The sequence below is a fragment of the Centroberyx gerrardi genome, chromosome 8, assembly GCF_048128805.1.
Source record: "Centroberyx gerrardi isolate f3 chromosome 8, fCenGer3.hap1.cur.20231027, whole genome shotgun sequence".
In the NCBI taxonomy this organism is placed as follows: Eukaryota; Metazoa; Chordata; class Actinopteri; order Beryciformes; family Berycidae; genus Centroberyx; species Centroberyx gerrardi.
Window position 1 is genome coordinate 33,250,518 of NC_136004.1, and position 20,000 is coordinate 33,270,517.

A 20,000-nucleotide genomic window follows, 5' to 3' on the forward strand; every position below is an offset into this window, starting at 1 on the left:
AGAGGAGGAGAGAGGACGAGAGAGGAGAGTTAGGGTCAGGAAGGATGTAGATCAGTAGTGTGAGGTTATTCTCCTGTTAAACCCACAGCAGAACAGTAACACCAGTGCAGTGTGTTTTCTCCTCCTCTACCTCCTCTGTTCTCTTGGGAGTCTGCATCTCCTCCCTCCTTCTCCACCTCCATCTCTGCACCAGACAGCAAGACAGGCTCTGGATGGAGGAGAGAGAGAGAGACAGGTGAAGAGAAGTGGAGATGGAAGGGAAGTGGGTGAGAAATGAGAGAAGAGGGGGAGAGACGGGTGGGAGAGAGGACGACAGGTGGGGAGAGAGCGACAGAGAGGTGGATAAGAGGGTGACATGGGTAGAGGGGAGGGTGAGACAGGTAAAGAGAGAAGGAGACATGGGTAGAAGAGAAAGGGTGAGACAGGTGGGAAGAGAGGGAGACAGCTTAACAGCATCACCTCAATGCCTAAAATATGATGGAATGTTAACCAACCAGCAGACAGACAGACAGACAGACAGGGTAGATAGATAGATAGATAGATAGATAGCACCTGTTGCGTTAGTTAGTCACTCAGGTTTAGTGCTGCTAGCCGCTTCCTGAGCTAATTAACACAATGTTAGCTAGTAGTTAGCAAGTTAACCAGCTAACCTCCACAGCTAAACCCCAGTCTGCCCAGTAGCGTCATACTGGGCAGACTGGGCTGCTGTTCCGAACACTGACTGAACTCCGCTGTCCTCGCTGTGTTTGTAGTCGGTAAATTTATCAGATAAGACTGAAGTTAGCAAGCCAATCCTTGTCTCCATAGCAATAGTGCTAACGTTACAAGGCGGTTTAACTAGCTAGTTAGCGTTAACTACCACAGAACCAGTTGAAGCTGGTTGAATATTGCACTGGTCAGACTGGGCTGACTGGCTGCTGCCTCGAGATGCGACAAACCGATATCTGATCAATTTGACAAACCGACGGTCATCTGCTTCACCTTACCTTGTCGGGTTTGCTGAAGCTAGTAACGTTAGCCAGGTTAACGTTAGGTTAGCTAGCTAATCCTTGGTCTCCATAGCAACCCAGTGATACAAAGCGGGTTAACTAACTTTAGCTAGCGACGACTTCGAAATAGACTTCTGTCACTTGAAAACAAGACAACTGTGATTACAAACCACGGTAAAGTAGAAATAATCCGTAGTTTCCAGAAACTTCCGACAGTCAAACTAACGCTACTTTCTGTGAGTTTGTGGTTCAGGTGGAATGCTGCCTTCAGGGTCTGCTCGTAAACTCGTGCTTTGGAGATCTCCAGTCATAAATAAGACGTCGCGTATTCAAGTGCTTTTGGTCGGACATAGTAACAAAATGGAGCCTGTATAGTTTTTCACTGTCTGTTGTTTTATTTTATAAATCAAGAGGCACAGAGCTACTTTATGCTGCAGCGACAGAATAAAAAGGAGAAAATGTTTTGTTTTATTTGCTTAAAACCAAAATGAGCGACAACTAAAAGTTAAACAAAGAGGAAAAATTGAAAGATACAACAGAAATTATTTAGACAGAATGCAATACAATAATAGTAAAATATATTATTTTTTTTTTTTTACCAACAATTGTTGATATAGTTTCCATGCTTTCCAATCCCTAAACATCACATCAAATAGAAAAGCAAGCGTTTTCCATTATCAGATATGTTTTGAAGTTTTTCTGGGTTGTTCATGTCCGCTAAACTGATAGTTGTGATATTTCCGACAGTACCTGGAGGCAGCACAAGTGTTGGATTGGCGGGACTGCGTCTGTTTGTATCACGTGACCAGTAAAACCTCTGCGTCTCTCTAGTAATAATGAAACAATAATGTTCATCACTGAATATCAATCCAAGTCCATTCAACAACTCCACTCAACTGTATCGCTGTCTTTTTCTCTTTCCATCTCTCTATCAAACACACACACACACACACACACACACACACACACACACACACACACACACACAGACCACACATTGATTTTATTCTATCTTTATTGACAAAAACACAGGGATTGCTGATAACAATGATGAAGCAATTAGGAGAAGATGAGAAATATCGATCAGCATTTTGACTGTTGGCTCATGACAGTAAACAGTTTTTCTATATTTGTATTCTCAGCAGCCTTTATGTTTTCTCTTCAGCAGCAGAGCAGCTGTATGTTTTGTCTACTGATGTTTCATGTCGACTAACTGAGCTTCTTCTTTAACTGTAAAGCTCTGTGTAAACTCCCTCAGTATTCATTTAAAAGTGCAGTCCAGATCCAGACTGTGTGTTACGCGTCAGGGCAGCTGGCCAGCTGGAGGTCCAGAGCGTAGTCCTCCAGCTGGGAGATGTAGTCCAAACACTCAGGAGAACTACAGTCTGTAGGCCACAGCTCCGCTACTGCGTCCGAGTCCAGAGGAAAACGATACCTGAACACAACGTACAGCAGAGCAGAGGAAAACCAACATCAAAACCAGGAGTCTGATCTAAGAGAGAGAGAGAGAGAGACAGAGAGATGGAGAGAGAGAGAGAGAGAGAGAGAGAGAGACAGAGACAGAGAGATGGAGAGAGAGAAACAGAGAGAGAGAGAGACAGAGAGAGAGAGAGACAGAGACAGAGAGATGGAGAGAGAGAGATGGAGAGAGAGAGAGAGAGAGACGGAGAGAGAGAGAGACAGAGACAGAGAGACAGAGAGAGAGAGAGACAGAGACAGAGAGATGGAGAGAGAGAGACAGAGAGAGAGAGAGACAGAGAGAGAGAGAGAGAGACAGCGAGATGGAGAGAGAGAGAGAGAGACACAGAGAGTGGTGGAGAGAGAGAGACAGAGAGAGAGACAGAGAGAGAGAGAGAGAGAGACAGAGAGAGAGAGACAGAGACAGAGAGATGGAGAGAGAGAGACAGAGAGAGAGAGAGAGAGAGACAGAGAGAGACAGAGAGACAGAGAGAGAGACAGAGAGTGGTGGAGAGAGAGAGACAGAGAGAGAGAGTGGTGGAGAGACACTGACTTGAAGCTGTGGCTCAGTGTGACCTCTGACCCGCTGGCTCCCATCAGCAGGTACTGTCTGTCGTTCTGGATCTCCACTGAGCTGCAGGTGGCCTTCTTTACCAGCTCCACCTCCGTCCCTGAACTCACCGCTTCCAAATCTACAACACAATATAATACAATATAATACAATTTAATACAGTTTAATATGACATGACGTGACGTGACGTGACGTGACGTGACGTGATGTGACGTGACGTGACGTAATGTAATATAATATAATATAATATATTGTAATATAATATAATATAAACCTCACACTATATGTACAAACAACAACACATCTGATAACCATGAACAGCATCTCATTTACACCTAGAGCATTCACATGTATTTGTTCCATCTATTGTCTGGGTGCTGTGACCTCTGACCTTTGACCTTACTGTTGGTTGTAATGTTAGTGATGTAGGAACTGAAGTCTTAGTGAAGTCTGTCTGGTTAAGAGACTGGAACATGGTATGAAAACATAAAGTCACTGAAAGGTTTTGTTCCAAAACTCTGTGTTTCCATGTTGCTGTGAAATTCATCTGTCAAAATGTCAAAACTACAGACGATTCTGTCCTCGAAAACAGAAGGTCAGACCTTCAGAAGACTCCTACAGCTTCAACAGTAACACATAATGTGCTTTACTTTACCAGCAGTCTGTTTGTAGTGGTCTGTAGTGGTCTGTAGTGGTCTGTAGTGGTCTGTAGTGGTCTCTCTGTTTCAAATGGTGGAAATCTCACTTTGGTCTGAGAACTCATATTTTCATATTGAATCAGGTGAAGAGTTTGGTTCCAGTATGAGATCTGCACCACAGACTGACAAATACTCTGATAAAATAACTGACAGCACAACAAGTCAGATGATTGTAGTCTTTAAAGGACAGCAGGGACTGAAGTCCTGGTTTGAGACTCTCTTCCGGGCTGGGTCCAACAGATTTTATACTGACTGATGATGAAGCATTTCTGTTTCTGAAACAGAATCCGGTCAGACCTTTATCTGTGTTCTTCAGGACTTCAACTACGGTGGCTGTGAAGGTCACAAAGTCTCCTTCTGCTGACGAAGACTTCACCTTCACTCTGTAGGCTGCAGGGAGGAAACAGACAGGTCAGAGACAACTGACTGACTGACTGTCTGTCTGACTGACTGTCTGTCTGACTGACTGACTGACTGACTGACTGACTGTCTGACTGACTGACTGACTGACTGACTGACTGACTGTCTGACTGACTGACTGACTGACTGTCTGACTGACTGACTGACTGACTGACTGTCTGACTGACTGACTGACTGTCTGTCTGACTGACTGACTGACTGACTGACTGACTGTCTGACTGACTGACTGACTGACACACACACACACACACACACGTTGTCTCTCACCATATTTGATGTGCGGTCTGCAGGTTTCCTCGGTGCGTTTGGCTGCTGTGAGAGTCGAGTCCATGTTCCCTCTGTATGTGGCACAGGCAGCTGAACATACAGACAACATTCAACACACAACATACAACACACAACATACAACACACAACATACAACATACAACATACAACACACAACACACAACATACAACACACAACACACAACATACAACACACAACATCATACAATATATAACATGACATACAACATATAAGCCAACATGCAACATGCAACATAGACAATCAGAGAAAGCTCTTAGATATTGTTTGATGTCAACCACCAACCTAGTTACAGTTTTCACCAGTCCTGGTGTGATTGACAGGCGATCAGAGCCAATCAGAGGCGGGCTGTACCTGTCATGCACTGACACTGTTCGGCCACACAGAGGCGCTGCAGCTTCTGCTCCTTGTAGTTGAACTGCTTGGTGCACAGACTTCCTGCAGAGAGAGCACATGTTTCCCTCTGCTCAGGTCTGACCTCTTTACTGTCAACACCTGTCACTGTGATCCCCAAAATGGCCGCCATGATGTGAGTCAAGTACAGCATGGTTTCTTAAAGGGACATACGTTGTTGTTTTTTGTTGTTTTTTTGCATGTTTTAGCCCATATACTGCATTACCAACCATTTTCCAAAGCGTACCATACTTTTTTAGATGCAGCATTGTATTCAAGTCATATTTGGTTTGAAAATCAAATCCAGAAGACAAACGATAAGGAAACATGGCCGCCATGAAAAGGATGATGTGGATGTGACTTCTTGCTTAAACAAAGTTAGTTAGTTAACGGTTAATCTGGCTGGCTACCAAGTAAGAAATTCATTTTTCCAATATATCCGTTGGCATGTGAACGCACCATTCCTCTCTGTTGGACACCCACACACAGCAGGATGTACGTCTCCGCCAGAAAGCAGTCCCTGAAGAAAAGATTGTTTTACCAACTAAATTCAGACGTCCGTGACTTCTGAACCCTTGAGGAAGAATCTTAAGGAAGTTTATCACCTCAAGGAAAAAATATGGAAATCGGGTACATATTAAAACTCAAATCTTCAAATGTACGGTATGTTTTGGGAAATGGTCGGTAGTAACGTAAGGTTCACAGGACAGTCCAGGTGTCTGTCAGTCAGTCCGGTCCAGGAGAGTCTCCGTCTCTTACCTCGGTCCTGAGGCTCGCTCACGCTGAACAGCGACTCACTGGCCCCGCCCACCATGAACTCCGCCCGGATACGGAACCCCACACACAGGAAGACATCAGAGGGAACCTAGCAACCAGACAGGAAGTCAGAGGGAACCTAGCAACCAGACAGGAAGTCAGAGGGAACCTAGCAACCAGAAACAGGTGCTAAATATCAAATCCAAGAATCCCAGGCGGATCCTTGTGGATAAAGTTCTTCCCAGGTTCTCTTGGACAGAACGATCTTTTCATGAAAGCGAGAACAGAGAAGCGTCTTTACAGTTTGGGATGGAGTGTGTTTGATTCGACCAGATGAAACGCAGCTGTGTGTGTGTGTGTGTGTGTGTGTGTGTGTGTGTGTGTGTGTTCCTGTCAGTCAGCTCTGACCTCAGCTGCAGCGCTCTTTATCCGTCCTTCGTCCTCACGGTCTTTTGTTTTGGAATTGTGCTTCTGCTATTAAATATCATGTCAAACATCATGGGGGACTGAGGAAGAGCCAGGAGGCCTCAGAGGAGACAGAACGTGTCAAAGTATAAGAGCACAAATATGGAACTGCGTGCTTGTTCATATCATCTTGTATTTGGGATTATAACTCCGAATCTCTGCTTCACTAACCGAGCTGAACTCAGAGTCCTGCAGCAGTCCGGCTCAGACTCTCAGACTCTCAGACTCTCCACAGCTCCGTCCTGCAGCGGCAGACGGAGTGAAAACTTTATTTCTCCTCCCAGGTATTAAAACCAGTTCTTCATGTTTCCTCGAGGGACTGAACCCTGTACCGAGGCGGTCTGGTCCAGGCTGGACCGCAATAGAGTTTATTTGGTCCGGTCCGGTCTGGTTGGGTAGTTCGGTGTGTGTGTTACTTACAGCGTCCGCCTGAATGACCACAGTGCTTCCTTGGAGTTCATAGTGGGAGATGACAGGCTCCGTCCCGTCTCTGAACTGAAAAGACAATTATCATGACTTCACTCAGGAGGACAGAGGGTCCAGCTGCACACACACACACACACACACACACACACACACAGAGTTCAGATACGTCTTCATGTTCATACTGGAGACATCAGACTGGCCCAAATAGAGAATTTAGATAAGAGCGGTAAAGTTTATACTGCTTTCCCGTGTTGTGTGTGTGTGTGTGTGTGTGTGTGCGCGTGGGTTGTGTGTGTGTGTGTGTGTGTGTGTGTGTGTGTGCAGTACCTGTCTCAGGTCCTCCAGGTAAGCTTTCACTCCTGTTGGCAGCTGGATCTTCATCACCGTCAGACTGGACTCTGTCACCAACTCGTTAGGAGGAGGATTATACCTGCAGCACACACACACACATACATGCACACACACACACACACACACACACGCATACACACACACACACACACACACACACACACTTCATATGCAGTTGATGTTTATCTGTCAGTAGAAACCCTTCACTGTTCACCAGACTGCAGCAGCTACTGTACCGTTAATAACTGACAGGTTCAACTTTACAATTTCATAATGACTTAAATGTAAAACAGGGAAAAGTGTACAGTTAAATAGTAACCTGTAGGTCCATTTACAGTGAAATAATAATGTAAATGTAAAAGTTTACAGTAGAATATTAATTTGTTTAAAAATAACCTAAATGTAAAAATGTACAGTTAAATAACGACTTAAAAAGTTCACAGTAAAACATAGAGGGAGGCAAATGTTTACGGTTAAATAATAACTGACAGGTAAAAGTATAAAGTTAGTTAAAGGTCAAGATATTAAAGGAATAGTTCAGTATTTTGAACCCTGGGCCCAAACAACATGTTTTCCGTCATGATCCCTGTTAGTAGAAACCAGAACTTCTCTGGGCCTGCTCCGCCCGTCCCGTCCCCCCTGGCGCCCCCTCCCCCTCCCCCTCCCCCACACTATTCCTTTAATCTAAAATAATAAGTCGCTGTTTTCTTACTTTGCACAGGCAACCAGGTGAGGAGCATGCATGCTGGGATCTGAGGAGGAGAAGAAATTTACATTAGTAACAGACAGACAGACAGACAGACAGACAGACAGACAGAGAGACAGACAGACAGACAGACAGACAGGCAGAGAGAGAGACAGGCAGAGAGAGAGACAGAGAGACAGACAGAGAGACAGACAGACAGACAGACAGAGAGACAGACAGAGAGACAGACAGACAGACAGGCAGAGAGAGAGACAGACAGACAGAGAGACAGACAGACAGACAGACAGACAGACAGAGAGACAGACAGACAGACAGACAGACAGACAGAGAGACAGACAGACAGACAGGCAGAGAGAGAGACAGACAGACAGAGAGACAGACAGACAGACAGACAGACAGACAGAGAGACAGACAGACAGACAGACAGAGAGACAGACAGACAGACAGAGAGACAGACAGACAGACAGACAGACAGACAGAGAGGCAGACAGACAGACAGACAGAGAGACAGACAGACAGACAGACAGACAGACAGACAGACAGACAGACAGACAGAGAGACAGACAGACAGACAGACAGAGAGGCAGACAGACAGACAGACAGACAGACAGACAGACAGACAGACAGACAGAGAGGCAGACAGACAGACAGACAGAGAGACAGACAGACAGACAGACAGACAGACAGACAGACAGACACCTACTGTCGGAGGCGTCGACACCCAGCACCTCTATAGTGATTTCGAAGTTACAGTTCTTGTTGGACGGAGTCGTCTCGTAGAAAACCGTCTTCAGCTGGAGACACAGACAGTCAGTCAACAGACAGTCAGTCAGCTTCAGCCTGGACTCAACACTGTTTTAACATTACAACACTCAGACAGTCAGTCAACAGACAGTCAGTCAGCTTCAGCCTGGACTCAACACTGTTTTAACACTCAGACAGTCAGTAAACAGACAGCTGTGACACTGGGACACAGGGAGGTAGTTAGTTAGTTAGTTAGTTACTTACTTAGTTAGTTAGTTAGTTAGTTAGTTAGTTAGTGTTGTAATAAAGAGACAGATACTGCAGTCTGTCTGTCAGCTGGTTGTCAGTTTAGTCAGTCAGTCGGTCTGTCAGTTGTCAGTAGCTGTGTAGTTACTCAGCTGTTAGGAATTTAGATATTAGTTATTAGTTTAGTTATTTAGTTGGTCAGCCAGCCAATCAGCTGGTCAGTCAGATATTTAGTTAGTCAGTAGGTAGGTGGGTAGTCAGTCAGTCAGTCAGTCAGTTAGTTAGTCAGTTAGTCAGTCAGTCAGATAGTCAGTCAGTCAGTCAGTCAGTTAGTTAGTCAGTCACTCAGTCAGTCAGTTAGTCAGTTAGTCAGTCAGTCAGATAGTCAGTCAGTCAGTCAGTCAGTTAGTTAGTCAGTCACTCAGTCAGTCAGTTAGTCAGTTAGTCAGTCAGTCAGATAGTCAGTCAGTCAGTCAGTCAGTTAGTTAGTCAGTCACTCAGTCAGTCAGTTAGTCAGTTAGTCAGTCAGTCAGATAGTCAGTCAGTCAGTCAGTTAGTTAGTTAGTTAGTCAGTCAGTCAGTCAGTTAGTCAGTTAGTCAGTCACTCAGTCAGTCAGTCAGTCAGTTAGTCAGTTAGTCAGTCAGTCAGATAGTCAGTCAGTCAGTCAGTCAGTTAGTTAGTCAGTCACTCAGTCAATCAGTCAGTTAGTCAGTCAGTCAGATAGTCAGTCAGTCAGTCAGTCAGTTAGTTAGTCAGTCACTCAGTCAATCAGTCAGTTAGTCAGTCACTCAGTCAGTCACTCAGTCAGTCAGTCAGTCACTCAGTCAGTCAGTCAGTCAGTCAGTCAGTCAGTTAGTCAGTCAGTCAGTCAGTCAGTCAGTCAGTTAATTAGTTAGTTAGTCAGTCACTCAGTCAGTCAGTCAGTCACTCACTCAGTCAGTCAGTCAGTTAGTCAGTCAGTCAGTTAATTAGTTAGTTAGTCAGTCACTCAGTCAGTCAGTCAGTCAGTCAGTCAGTCAGTTAGTCAGTCAGTCAGTCAGTCAGTTAGTCAGTCAGTTAGCTAGTCAGTCAGTCAGTCAGTCAGTCAGTCAGTCAGTCAGTCAGTCAGTCAGTCAGTCAGTCAGTCAGTCAGTCAGTTCTTTGGAAGGAAACAGACCCACCTTGACATTTGACACTCCCTTCCCAAAACCTGTCGACACTGTGATGTCATCATCCTTCGTCACCTGAGAGAACAGAAAGAAAGAAAGAAAGGAAAGTTCAGACTGTTCACCTCCGCTGGACTGACAGCAGATAGTCAGGAAGAGTCTAAACTACAGCTGAACAGTCCGTCTCATTCTACTGGAAGTCTCATGCTATTCAAATAGTATTCTTCTATCAGAACAGCCTCATCCTGTTGGGATCGTCTCATTTAACTGGAGTAGTCTCACTCTACTGGAAGAGTCTCACTCTACTGGAAGAGTCTCACTCTACTGGAAGAGTCTCACTCTACTGGAAGAGTCTCACTCTACTGGAAGAGTCTCACTCTACTGGAAGAGTCTCAGTCAGTTGGTGTTACCTGAATAGGCGAGGTTATCTCAATAGGCGAGGTTACCTGAAGGGTGAGGTTACCTGAAGGGCGGGGTTACCTGAAGGGCGGGGTTACCTGGATGGGCGTGGCCACAGGTCGGGTCTGGCTGAGCGACACCTGGCCCAGCGATCCCTTCCTGTTGTAGCGAACGTTAATGTCCAGATCCAGAACGGCCAGAGGAACGACCCTGCTGTACTCTGTCACCGCCTCCAAGGTCAACACCGTGTCCTGAGGGACAGACAGGCAGACAGACAGACAGGCAGACAGGCAGAGAGAGAGACAGACAGGCAGACAGGCAGAGAGAGAGACAGACAGGCAGACAGGCAGAGAGAGAGACAGACAGACAGACAGACAGACAGACAGATAGACAGACAGGCAGAGAGAGAGACAGACAGACAGACAGGCAGAGAGACAGACAGACAGACAGAGAGAGAGAGAGACAGACAGACAGAGAGAGAGAGAGACAGACAGACAGACAGAGAGAGAGAGAGACAGACAGACAGAGAGAGAGAGAGACAGACAGACAGACAGACAGAGAGACAGGCAGACAGGCAGACAGGCAGACAGACAGACAGGCAGACAGACAGACAGAGAGAGAGAGAGACAGACAGACAGACAGACAGAGAGACAGGCAGACAGGCAGACAGGCAGACAGACAGACAGGCAGACAGGCAGACAGAGAGAGAGAGAGACAGACAGGCAGAGAGACAGGCTGGGTTTGAACCACAGATTAGAGACAGAATCCTTGATTCATATAGTATTTAATTAAGTTAAGTATTTAGTGTGTGTGTGTGTGTGTGTGTGTGTGTGTGTGTGTGTACCTGTGTAGAATAGAAGCCTTCTCCATAGTGCTGGTCCTGTGTCAGCCAGGTGAGGATGGGGTTGGCGTACTGGATCCTCCCCTTTCACACAGCATCAGGTTTTATTTAAACCAGTTTTAATGACATTAATTAGAATCTGATAGGAAGGAGAGAAACTGTCTGGGTTCCTAAAGGAAGCGATGTGATGTCATCAGGTGATGACATCAGAGCAGCGGAACATGTTTCACCTTGAGCAGCGTGGTCAGCAGGGCGTACGCCGTCGTCTCCACTGTCAGGCCGCTGGATTGGTCGGCTCTGAGCCAATCGGCCTTCACGTTGGTCTCCTGCCAATACCTCAGCACAGGTGGGTGTCCTGCACACACACACACACACACACACACACACACACACATACACAAAATACATCAAATCTGTATTCCTCTCTCTCCTTCTATCATTACTAATGAAGACGATGAACCTTTGGATTTGAGACAGGAAGGCTTTGTAACATTACTGGAAATGGTGGGAACTGATCTATAACCTGCTGAGAGGAAGAGGAAGTACGTCAGCCATGTTGGAGAAAAGGGAAAATTAGCAATATCACGCTTTTTACCATTCGATGGCAGCAAACCCACAGAAGCAGTCCAGGCTTTAGTTTCCCTTTAACTCTCATTTACATGAAACATTACAAAACACAAAATCCAGGTAAAAATCACTGTAATGCAATACACAGGTATGACACAAACACACTGCAGCACATACACTGAATCTCTCTCTCTCTCTCTCTCTCTCTCTCTCACACACACACACACACACACACACACACACCTTTCTGGTGGGCCAGGTCCTCCAAGCTTGTGAGCAGCTCGGTGGCGGTCTGGCTGTTCGGGTCGTGGAGCGTCAGAGCGTAGGTCGCCACCGCACGCACATACACACTCTGCACACTCTGGGCATGCTGGGAAATGTAGTTTGCCGCTAAGTTCATACTGTCGTCATGGAACTATGGGAGAGGAGGAGGAGAGAAGGAGAGGAGAGGAGGAAGGGAGGGAAAAGGAGAGGACGAGAGGAGAGATTTAAGCAAAATCCAAGTCTAAATTGTGATTTATATAAACTGCCTGTACTGTTACAGGAGGAAGAGGAAAAAGGAGAATAGGAGACGAGGAGGAGGAGAGAGGACAAGGAAAGGAGAAGGAGAGAAGAAGAGGAGGAGAGGAAGAGCTGTCGTCTTACTTTGAGCTGCAGTATTGGATCTTTGATCTTTGTGGCTCTGTGTAAGCCAATCAGCACAAAGGATGTCAGGTAAACCGATTGGTCCATTGCGTTTGCCCCTGCTGACTGCAACCAATCAGAAAACAAAAGGTCAGAGGTCAGTCCACCGACCGACGACATTCAACAGGTTTACTGTGAAGTCATGTCTCCTTGTTGTGAGCTGTAACTGTAGTTCCCACTGAACCAATCAGAGTCATTCTGAAAGCAGTGAGATGCATCATTTCCATAAGTTTTGTCAAAATCAGATCATTGGAGTCTGAGATTTTGTGCGTGACACACGGATGAGCCAACAGATGATGAAGTCACACATGCTGACCATGACTCTGTTGGGTCTGAAGGAGGATTTCTCCCCGAAGGATCCGTCGGTCTGCTGGGCGCTGCGGATCAACCAGCTGAGCGACTCAGACAGAGACTGGCGATCCACCTGGACCAGACCATCCACCAGAGCCAGGGTCTTCACCACCAGGGCTGTCAGCCTGCAGAGAGACAGACAGGCAGAGAGACAGGTAGACAGATCACGTAATATCATAATGTTGTGTACAATGTAATGTATCATAATTTATCGTATTGTATTGCAACTTATCACATCGCAACGTAACGTAACGTAGCGTAACGTAATGTATCGCATCGCATCGCATCACATCGTATTCTATCATAACGTATTGTATTGCATCGTATCATAACGTATCGTAATGTATTGTAATGTATCGTAATGTATCGTAACGTAACGTAACGTAACGTAGCGTATCGTAACGTAACGTAGCGTAGCGTAACGTAACGTAGCGTAACGTAGCGTATCGTAACGTAACGTAACGTAGCGTAGCGTATCGTAACATAACGTAGCGTAGCGTAACGTAACGTAGCGTAACGTAGCGTATCGTAACGTAACGTAATGTAGCGTAACGTAACGTAACGTAACGTAGCGTATCGTAACGTAACGTAACGTAGCGTAGCATAACGTAACGTAGCGTAACGTAACGTAACGTATCACATCACATCGTATCCTATCATAACGTATTGTATTGCATCGTATCGCATCATATAACGTATCCTAATGTATTGTAATGTAACATAATGTAACGTATCGCATCGTATCGCATCGTATCATAACGTATCGTAATGTATTGTAATGTATCGTAATGTATCGTAACGTAACGTAACGTAACGTAGCGTAGCGTAGCGTAGCATAGCGTAACGTAGCGTAGCGTAACGTAATGTATCACATCGCATCACATCGTATCCTATCATAACGTATTGTATTGCATCGTATCGCATCACATTATATCCTATCATAACGTATTGTATTGCATCGTATCATAACGTATCGTAATGTATTGTAATGTATCGTAATGTAACGTAACGTAACGTAACGTAGCGTATCGTAACGTAACGTAGCGTAGCGTAACGTAACGTAACGTAACGTAGCGTAGCGTAGCGTAGCGTAACGTAATGTAACGTAACGTAGCATATCGTAACGTAACGTAACGTAACGTAGCGTAGCGTAACGTAGCGTAGCGTAGCGTAGCGTAGCGTAACGTAACGTAGTGTAACGTAACGTAACGTATCACATCACATCATATCCTATCATAACGTATTGTATTGCATCGTATCGCATCATATAACGTATCCTAATGTATTGTAATGTAACATAATGTAACGTATCGCATCGTATCGCATCGTATCATAACGTATCGTAATGTATTGTAATGTATCGTAATGTATCGTAACGTAACGTAACGTAACGTAGCGTAGCGTAGCATAGCGTAACATAGCGTAACGTAATGTATCACATCGCATCACATCGTATCCTATCATAACGTATTGTATTGCATCGTATCGCATCATATAACGTATCGTAATGTATTGTAATGTGACATAATGTAACAATGTAACGTATCGCATCGTGTCGCATGGTATCGTATCGTATTGTATCGTATGGTATACTGGATGGTATCATATCATATATTGTATCATACAGTATATATGATATAGACAGTATAGCAGTGTGTATTTTCTCCTTGTAACTCTGTTTTAGCATCAGTGTTGGTATCAGGTCTGCAGTGTGTCTCACCAGGTGCTGGCCTCCCTGTTCCTCCACATGCTGTAGGAAGCCTGCTGATCCTGGATCTGCTGTCCAGACACAGTGTAGCTGGAGTCTGAGCTGCTTCTGAACGACTGGATACTGACCAGACCTGCACACACACACACACACACACACACACACACACACACACACACCAGGCGATGACAAATGGAACACAGGAAAAAACAAAAATGACAGACAGGTTTTCCAGAGCCTTCCCTCACCGTTCTTGATCTTCCTGCGTAGTTCTTCTGCGTTCTTCTGGGTATCATTTCCCAGAATGCCCCAGCGTCTCGTCGTCTCTAGGTATCGGTAGACGTGTACGAGGGGGAGGAGTCCGGCTAGCTCCGCCTCCGCCGAGCCCGCCGGCAGGTTGATGAGCTGTCGCAGGCCTTCAGGGTTATCTAACACCGACAGGAACTCACCCATGACTTCACCTGGACACACACACACACACACACACACACACACAAATCCCAGGGAGTGGTAGAAGCAGGTTTGTGGACCGAAGGGTGTTGGTTTGATTCCCCAGACCAGCTGGAAAATCATTCTCCTCTCCCTCAGAAAATATAACTGGCTGCCCTTGAGCAAGGCAGTAAATCTCCACCTGCTCAGTGACCAACAGCAGAAGGCTGGAAAAGTTCCTTTGTCTACCGTTAATAGGTTTATAGCCTATAGCCTAACACTCATTGCTTGCAAACTTAAATTAATTTATGTGAAGGATACAAGCTAACATCATCACTAAAAGAGAAAGATCATCATAGAAAGAATAAAAAACTTTTCTTTAACGGCTCCAACACATTTAAACAGCTAAACAAAACTATTATCTTATCGTCTGTATTGGCAGCAGTCACATAACTGTGTGCATGTAAACAGAGCTAGTGATGGTTCTTTATTATTGTTGATAGTTGTGGAGCCTATCACTGGTAGTTCTGCAGTTTACTACTGACTGTTCCATAGAGAACCTTTACATAACTTACCAGTGATCATCAGCAGTCTCTCTACTGATGTGTGTGGAACCAGGTTGGTCGGCAGCTGGTTCTTCAGCTCCACTGTTGTCTTCTCTGAACCTGCAGCAGCATGAAAACACAACAACAGTCAGAAACAACACAACAACAGTCAGAAACAACACAACAACAGTCAGAAACAACACAACAACAGTCAGAAACAACACAACAACACAGTCAGAAACAACACAACAACACAGTCAGAATCAACACAACAGTCAGAAACAACACAACAACAGTCAGTAACAACACAACAACAGTCAGAAACAACACAACAACACAGTCAGAATCAACACAACAGTCAGAAACAACACAACAACACAGTCAGAATCAACACAACAGTCAGAAACAACACAACAACAGTCAGTAACAACACAACAACAGTCAGCAACAATACACTAACACAGAAACAACACAACAGTCAGAAACAACTCAACAACAGTCAGAAACAACTCAACAACAGTCAGAAACAACACAACAACAATCAGAAACAACACAACAACAGTCAGCAACAATACACTAACACAGAAACAACACAACAGTCAGAAACAACTCAACAACAGTCAGAAACAACACAACAACAGTCAGTAACAACACAACAACAGTCAGCAACAATACACTAACACAGAAACAACACAACACCCAGAAACAACATAACAACACAGTCAGAAACAACAAGACAAGACACACAACATGACATGCATCAACCTGTTGGTAGAACGGAACAGTGTATTATAGATCAGACAGTGTGTATGTACCATAGAACAGTGTATTATAGATCAGACAGTGTGTACGTACCATAGAACAGTGTATTATAGATCAGACAGCGTGTATGTATCATAGAACAGTGTATTATAGATCAGACAGCGTGTATGTACCATAGAACAGTGTATTATAGATCAGACAGTGTGTATGTACCATAGAACAGCGTATTATAGATCAGACAGTGTGTATGTATCATAGAACAGTGTATTATAGATCAGACAGCGTGCACACACCATAAAGTCCCTGTGGGTCGAGTCTCCCTCCAGAAAACACCTCAGACCTCACTCCTTCAGGCTGAAAACACAACCAGGACAAATTAGTATTATTAACACACAGAAAACAACCAGGACAAATTAGCAATATTAAAACTGTAAACAACTAGGACAAATTAGAATGTTTAATATGGTACACTCCAGGCTAAATTAGCATCACTAACACAGTATGCAACCATTGATGTCCCATAACCAGAGGGTCACAGGTTTGATACCCGCTGACAGTCCACACGACTGTTTAAGTCCACATCCACACATTTAACCATCCATCCATTCATCCACCAAGGCTGGTAGATAATAACTAATTACATTTACTCACGTTACTGTAACTGAGCAGCTTTTTTGTGTACTTGTACTTTTTTGAGTATTTAAGTCAGTAATTTGACTTTCCCTTCAGTCCATCTCTCCTGCAGTTTTGTCCTTCAGTCCATTTTAAATCCATCCATCACAGAACAGGTTGTGTCTCTCCATCAGCAACAGAAACTGGATCAACAGAAACTGGATCAACAGAAACTGGATCAACAGAAACTGGATCAACAGAAACTGGATCAACAGAAACTGACAAACTGTGGATCCATTCACAGTGAGAAGAGGAATCTGACTTTACTTTGTTTCTGCACTTTATTTTGTCGTTTCTAATGTTTCCAGTGAAAAGAATCTAGTTTGAACTCTGACCTCTCTCCTGTTAGAATCACATGGAAAAGATCACAGCTAACAACGTTCTCTGTTCTAAAGAGGAACTCAGGAACTTTTACTCTGAGGACATTTTAAATCACACACTTTTTACTTTTACTGCAGTAGATTTTTAGTAACAGTACTTCTACTGGAGTAGGACATTGTAGTACTCTTTCCACCACTGCCATCTACCTACCCATCCATTCTTCTATCCACGCAGTATCTATCATTCACCCATCTGCTCATACCCCCCCGCCCCCGCTCCATCTTTACCACGACTCGTAGCTTCTTCTGCAGGATGTCTCTGGGTCCCCGCCTTGTGCGCAGGGTGAAGGTGAGTGTGTGTTCTCCAGGCTCCAGGCCCAGCAGGGTGAAGGACACTTTCCCCACCCCTCCCCCCCCCAGCTTGCTCCAGACGCAGGCGGTGGAGTGAAGCCCCGCCCCCCCGGCCGGCTGGGAGCGGAGCAGGCACAGCGCCGGGCCGACGGTCAGCGTCACACAGTACTGAGGAGGTGAGAGAGGGACGGGTGGATGAAACACACACACACACACACACAGCAGAGTAAACACAACGCTGGACAGAGTTTAACATGTGTGTCTGTCTCTGTGTTTGTTGTTAGGATGTCTGTTTAATTTATATTTCTTTCGTTTTTTTATCTCTATTTCTGTCATCTGTATTGCTGTTTTATCATTGTTCTGTGCCTTGTAACATTTGTTTTGAGGCGCATTATAAATAAAGTTGACTTACTGAGGGGGAGGGAGGAAAAGATGGAGAGATGAAATAGATAGATGAATGATAGATAATGTGGAGTAAATGATAAATATATGGAGAGAAATGATACATAATATACTGTAGTTTAAAAATGATGAATAGATGATATAGAGATATAAATGAGATAGATAATGATAGAGAAATGATAGATAATATAGAGAGAATAATGTTGGATAGATACGCTTATTTATCTGTCTGTCTGTCAGTCTGTCAGTCTGTCAGTCTGTCTGTCTGTCTGTCTGTCTGTCTGTCAGTCTGTCTGTCAGTAGTTCTCACCTCGATTCTGTCTATCTCTTGGTTGTACACTGACCCTCTCAGCTCCAGCTCTTCTCCTCTGACCAGCTGATAAGGCAGAGGGATGTTGATGCTGAGCGGCAGACTGACTGACACCCGCACCGGCTCCGCAACACAGACACCTGCAGTACAGACACAACACAGACAAAACAGTTCAGACACCTGCAGTACAGACACAACACAGACAAAACAGTTCAGACACCTGCAGTACAGACACAACACAGACATAACAGTTCAGACACCTGCAGTACAGACACAACACTGACAAAACAGTTCAGACACCTGCAGTACAGACACAACACAGACAAAACAGTTCAGACACCTGCAGTACAGACACAACACAGACAAAACAGTTCAGACACCTGCAGTACAGACACAACACAGACATAACAGTTCAGACACCTGCAGTACAGACACAACACAGACAAAACAGTTCAGACACCTGCAGTACAGACACAACACTAACAAAACAGTTCAGACACCTGCAGTACAGACACAACACAGACAAAACAGTTCAGACACCTGCAGTACAGACACAACACAGACACAACAGTTCAGACACCTGCAGTACAGACATAAGACAAGAATGGACAAGGAAGGAAGGAAGGAAGGAAGGAAGGAAGGAAGGAAGGAAGGATACTAACCGTTCTTGAAAATGCCGACAGCCTGGATCTGCCAGGTGGTGAGAGAGTCTGGTAGAGTCCTCCTGACATACTGCTGACCCGGTCTGCACACACACACACACACACACACACACACACACACACACACACACACACACACACACACACACACACACACACACACCCACACACACATTAAATGACAGCGGTCCAACCCTCTTCATTGAAGAAGGTGAGATCCTGAAGTAAAGTCACCACTGCACTGTATAACACCAGAACATGGTTCTTTAGGAACCACAGCAGAACCTTCATGGTGCTGTAAAGAACCCTTTAAGAACGCATGAAATGCCCCAAAACCAGCAGGAATAAAATAACTTAACTAAATTTTTTTTTTTTAACAACTCAGAGGGTTCTTTAAGGTTCTACATAGAACCACTATCCTAACTAAAGAACCATCTTTCTTCTGGGTGTAGACTCACAGTATCGTCATACTGTCTGTCTGCTTTTGTCTGTTTTCATAACATTTACTTTTATTTTTTCATCTATTTGTCCTCAATTGAAAACGATGCTGTCCTTTCCTGTTTAAACAGAGACTGTTGGGTGTGTTTGATTTGTGTCACCTGGCCTGCTGCACCTCCCACAGCCAGCTCTCTGGAAAGTAGCTCCGCACCAGAGAGGGAGCCAGGTCGAAGTCAGCTCCCATCTCTACACACACACACACACACACACACACACAATGGGGTTACAATAAAGTGATAACGGTACTTCAAACTAAACTTATGTTAAAACCTTTAACTGTGTGCAACACTAATATTGACTATTTCTGATTTCAGGTTTCCTCTGTTCTGCATTTCTTTATTAGTTGAGGCGATTTTGATGTTTTGAAACTGCAGTGAAAAAAGTAAAAAAGAAAAACTCTAGCCAGGCTTAGCTTAGCATTCAACATTTCATAGCTTTGTGAAGCGAGGATAACGCACCATGGTTTTAAGCAAAATATTTGTGAAAAATTCAGTATCGCGTCAAAATATGTAATAACTACATATAATTCCTCTCTTCCATCCCTGTAGTACCCACAGACAGTATTGTCTGTAGCTGTTGGACCCACAGACCGTATTGTCTGTAGCTGTTGGACCCACAGACAGTCTTGTCTCCAGTCAGCTGTCAGTTGAAGCTCCGCTGCCTCTTGCTGCAACAACGAGTCCAAACTGTTTGTCAGAATATCTCCAGAGAAGCCGTCTGTGTCTCCACAGAGTCGAGAGGAAACAGACTCAGTTCCTCCGTTACTCAACTTTCACTAATCAGGAAATCACAGAACTATTTTTCTCTGCCGCAGCACAGAGCGC

The 20,000-nt window shown here is 44.7% G+C and overlaps 1 protein-coding gene across 1 annotated transcript in view; it reads right to left on the reverse strand.

Moving 5' to 3' along the window:
- Window positions 1-2,116: 2,116 nt before the first annotated feature.
- The window catches only part of c5 (complement component 5), a 37,074-nt gene continuing 19,190 nt past the window's right edge, over window positions 2,117-20,000 (reverse strand). The window contains exons 18-42 of the mRNA XM_078285018.1: window positions 19,278-19,362; window positions 18,679-18,761; window positions 18,017-18,156; window positions 17,242-17,472; window positions 16,255-16,315; window positions 15,230-15,319; window positions 14,474-14,686; window positions 14,238-14,358; window positions 12,483-12,642; window positions 12,128-12,232; window positions 11,726-11,897; window positions 11,146-11,270; window positions 10,919-10,999; window positions 10,173-10,325; window positions 9,691-9,753; window positions 8,243-8,333; window positions 7,546-7,585; window positions 6,810-6,912; window positions 6,477-6,551; window positions 5,595-5,700; window positions 4,797-4,880; window positions 4,404-4,493; window positions 4,014-4,106; window positions 3,001-3,139; window positions 2,117-2,424 (exon numbers count right to left, since the gene is read on the reverse strand). Of these exons, the coding sequence (XP_078141144.1) occupies window positions 2,286-2,424; window positions 3,001-3,139; window positions 4,014-4,106; window positions 4,404-4,493; window positions 4,797-4,880; window positions 5,595-5,700; window positions 6,477-6,551; window positions 6,810-6,912; window positions 7,546-7,585; window positions 8,243-8,333; window positions 9,691-9,753; window positions 10,173-10,325; window positions 10,919-10,999; window positions 11,146-11,270; window positions 11,726-11,897; window positions 12,128-12,232; window positions 12,483-12,642; window positions 14,238-14,358; window positions 14,474-14,686; window positions 15,230-15,319; window positions 16,255-16,315; window positions 17,242-17,472; window positions 18,017-18,156; window positions 18,679-18,761; window positions 19,278-19,362 (2,843 nt within the window). The 3' untranslated portion in view covers window positions 2,117-2,285. The remainder of the gene's footprint in view (window positions 2,425-3,000; window positions 3,140-4,013; window positions 4,107-4,403; window positions 4,494-4,796; window positions 4,881-5,594; window positions 5,701-6,476; window positions 6,552-6,809; window positions 6,913-7,545; window positions 7,586-8,242; window positions 8,334-9,690; window positions 9,754-10,172; window positions 10,326-10,918; window positions 11,000-11,145; window positions 11,271-11,725; window positions 11,898-12,127; window positions 12,233-12,482; window positions 12,643-14,237; window positions 14,359-14,473; window positions 14,687-15,229; window positions 15,320-16,254; window positions 16,316-17,241; window positions 17,473-18,016; window positions 18,157-18,678; window positions 18,762-19,277; window positions 19,363-20,000) is intronic.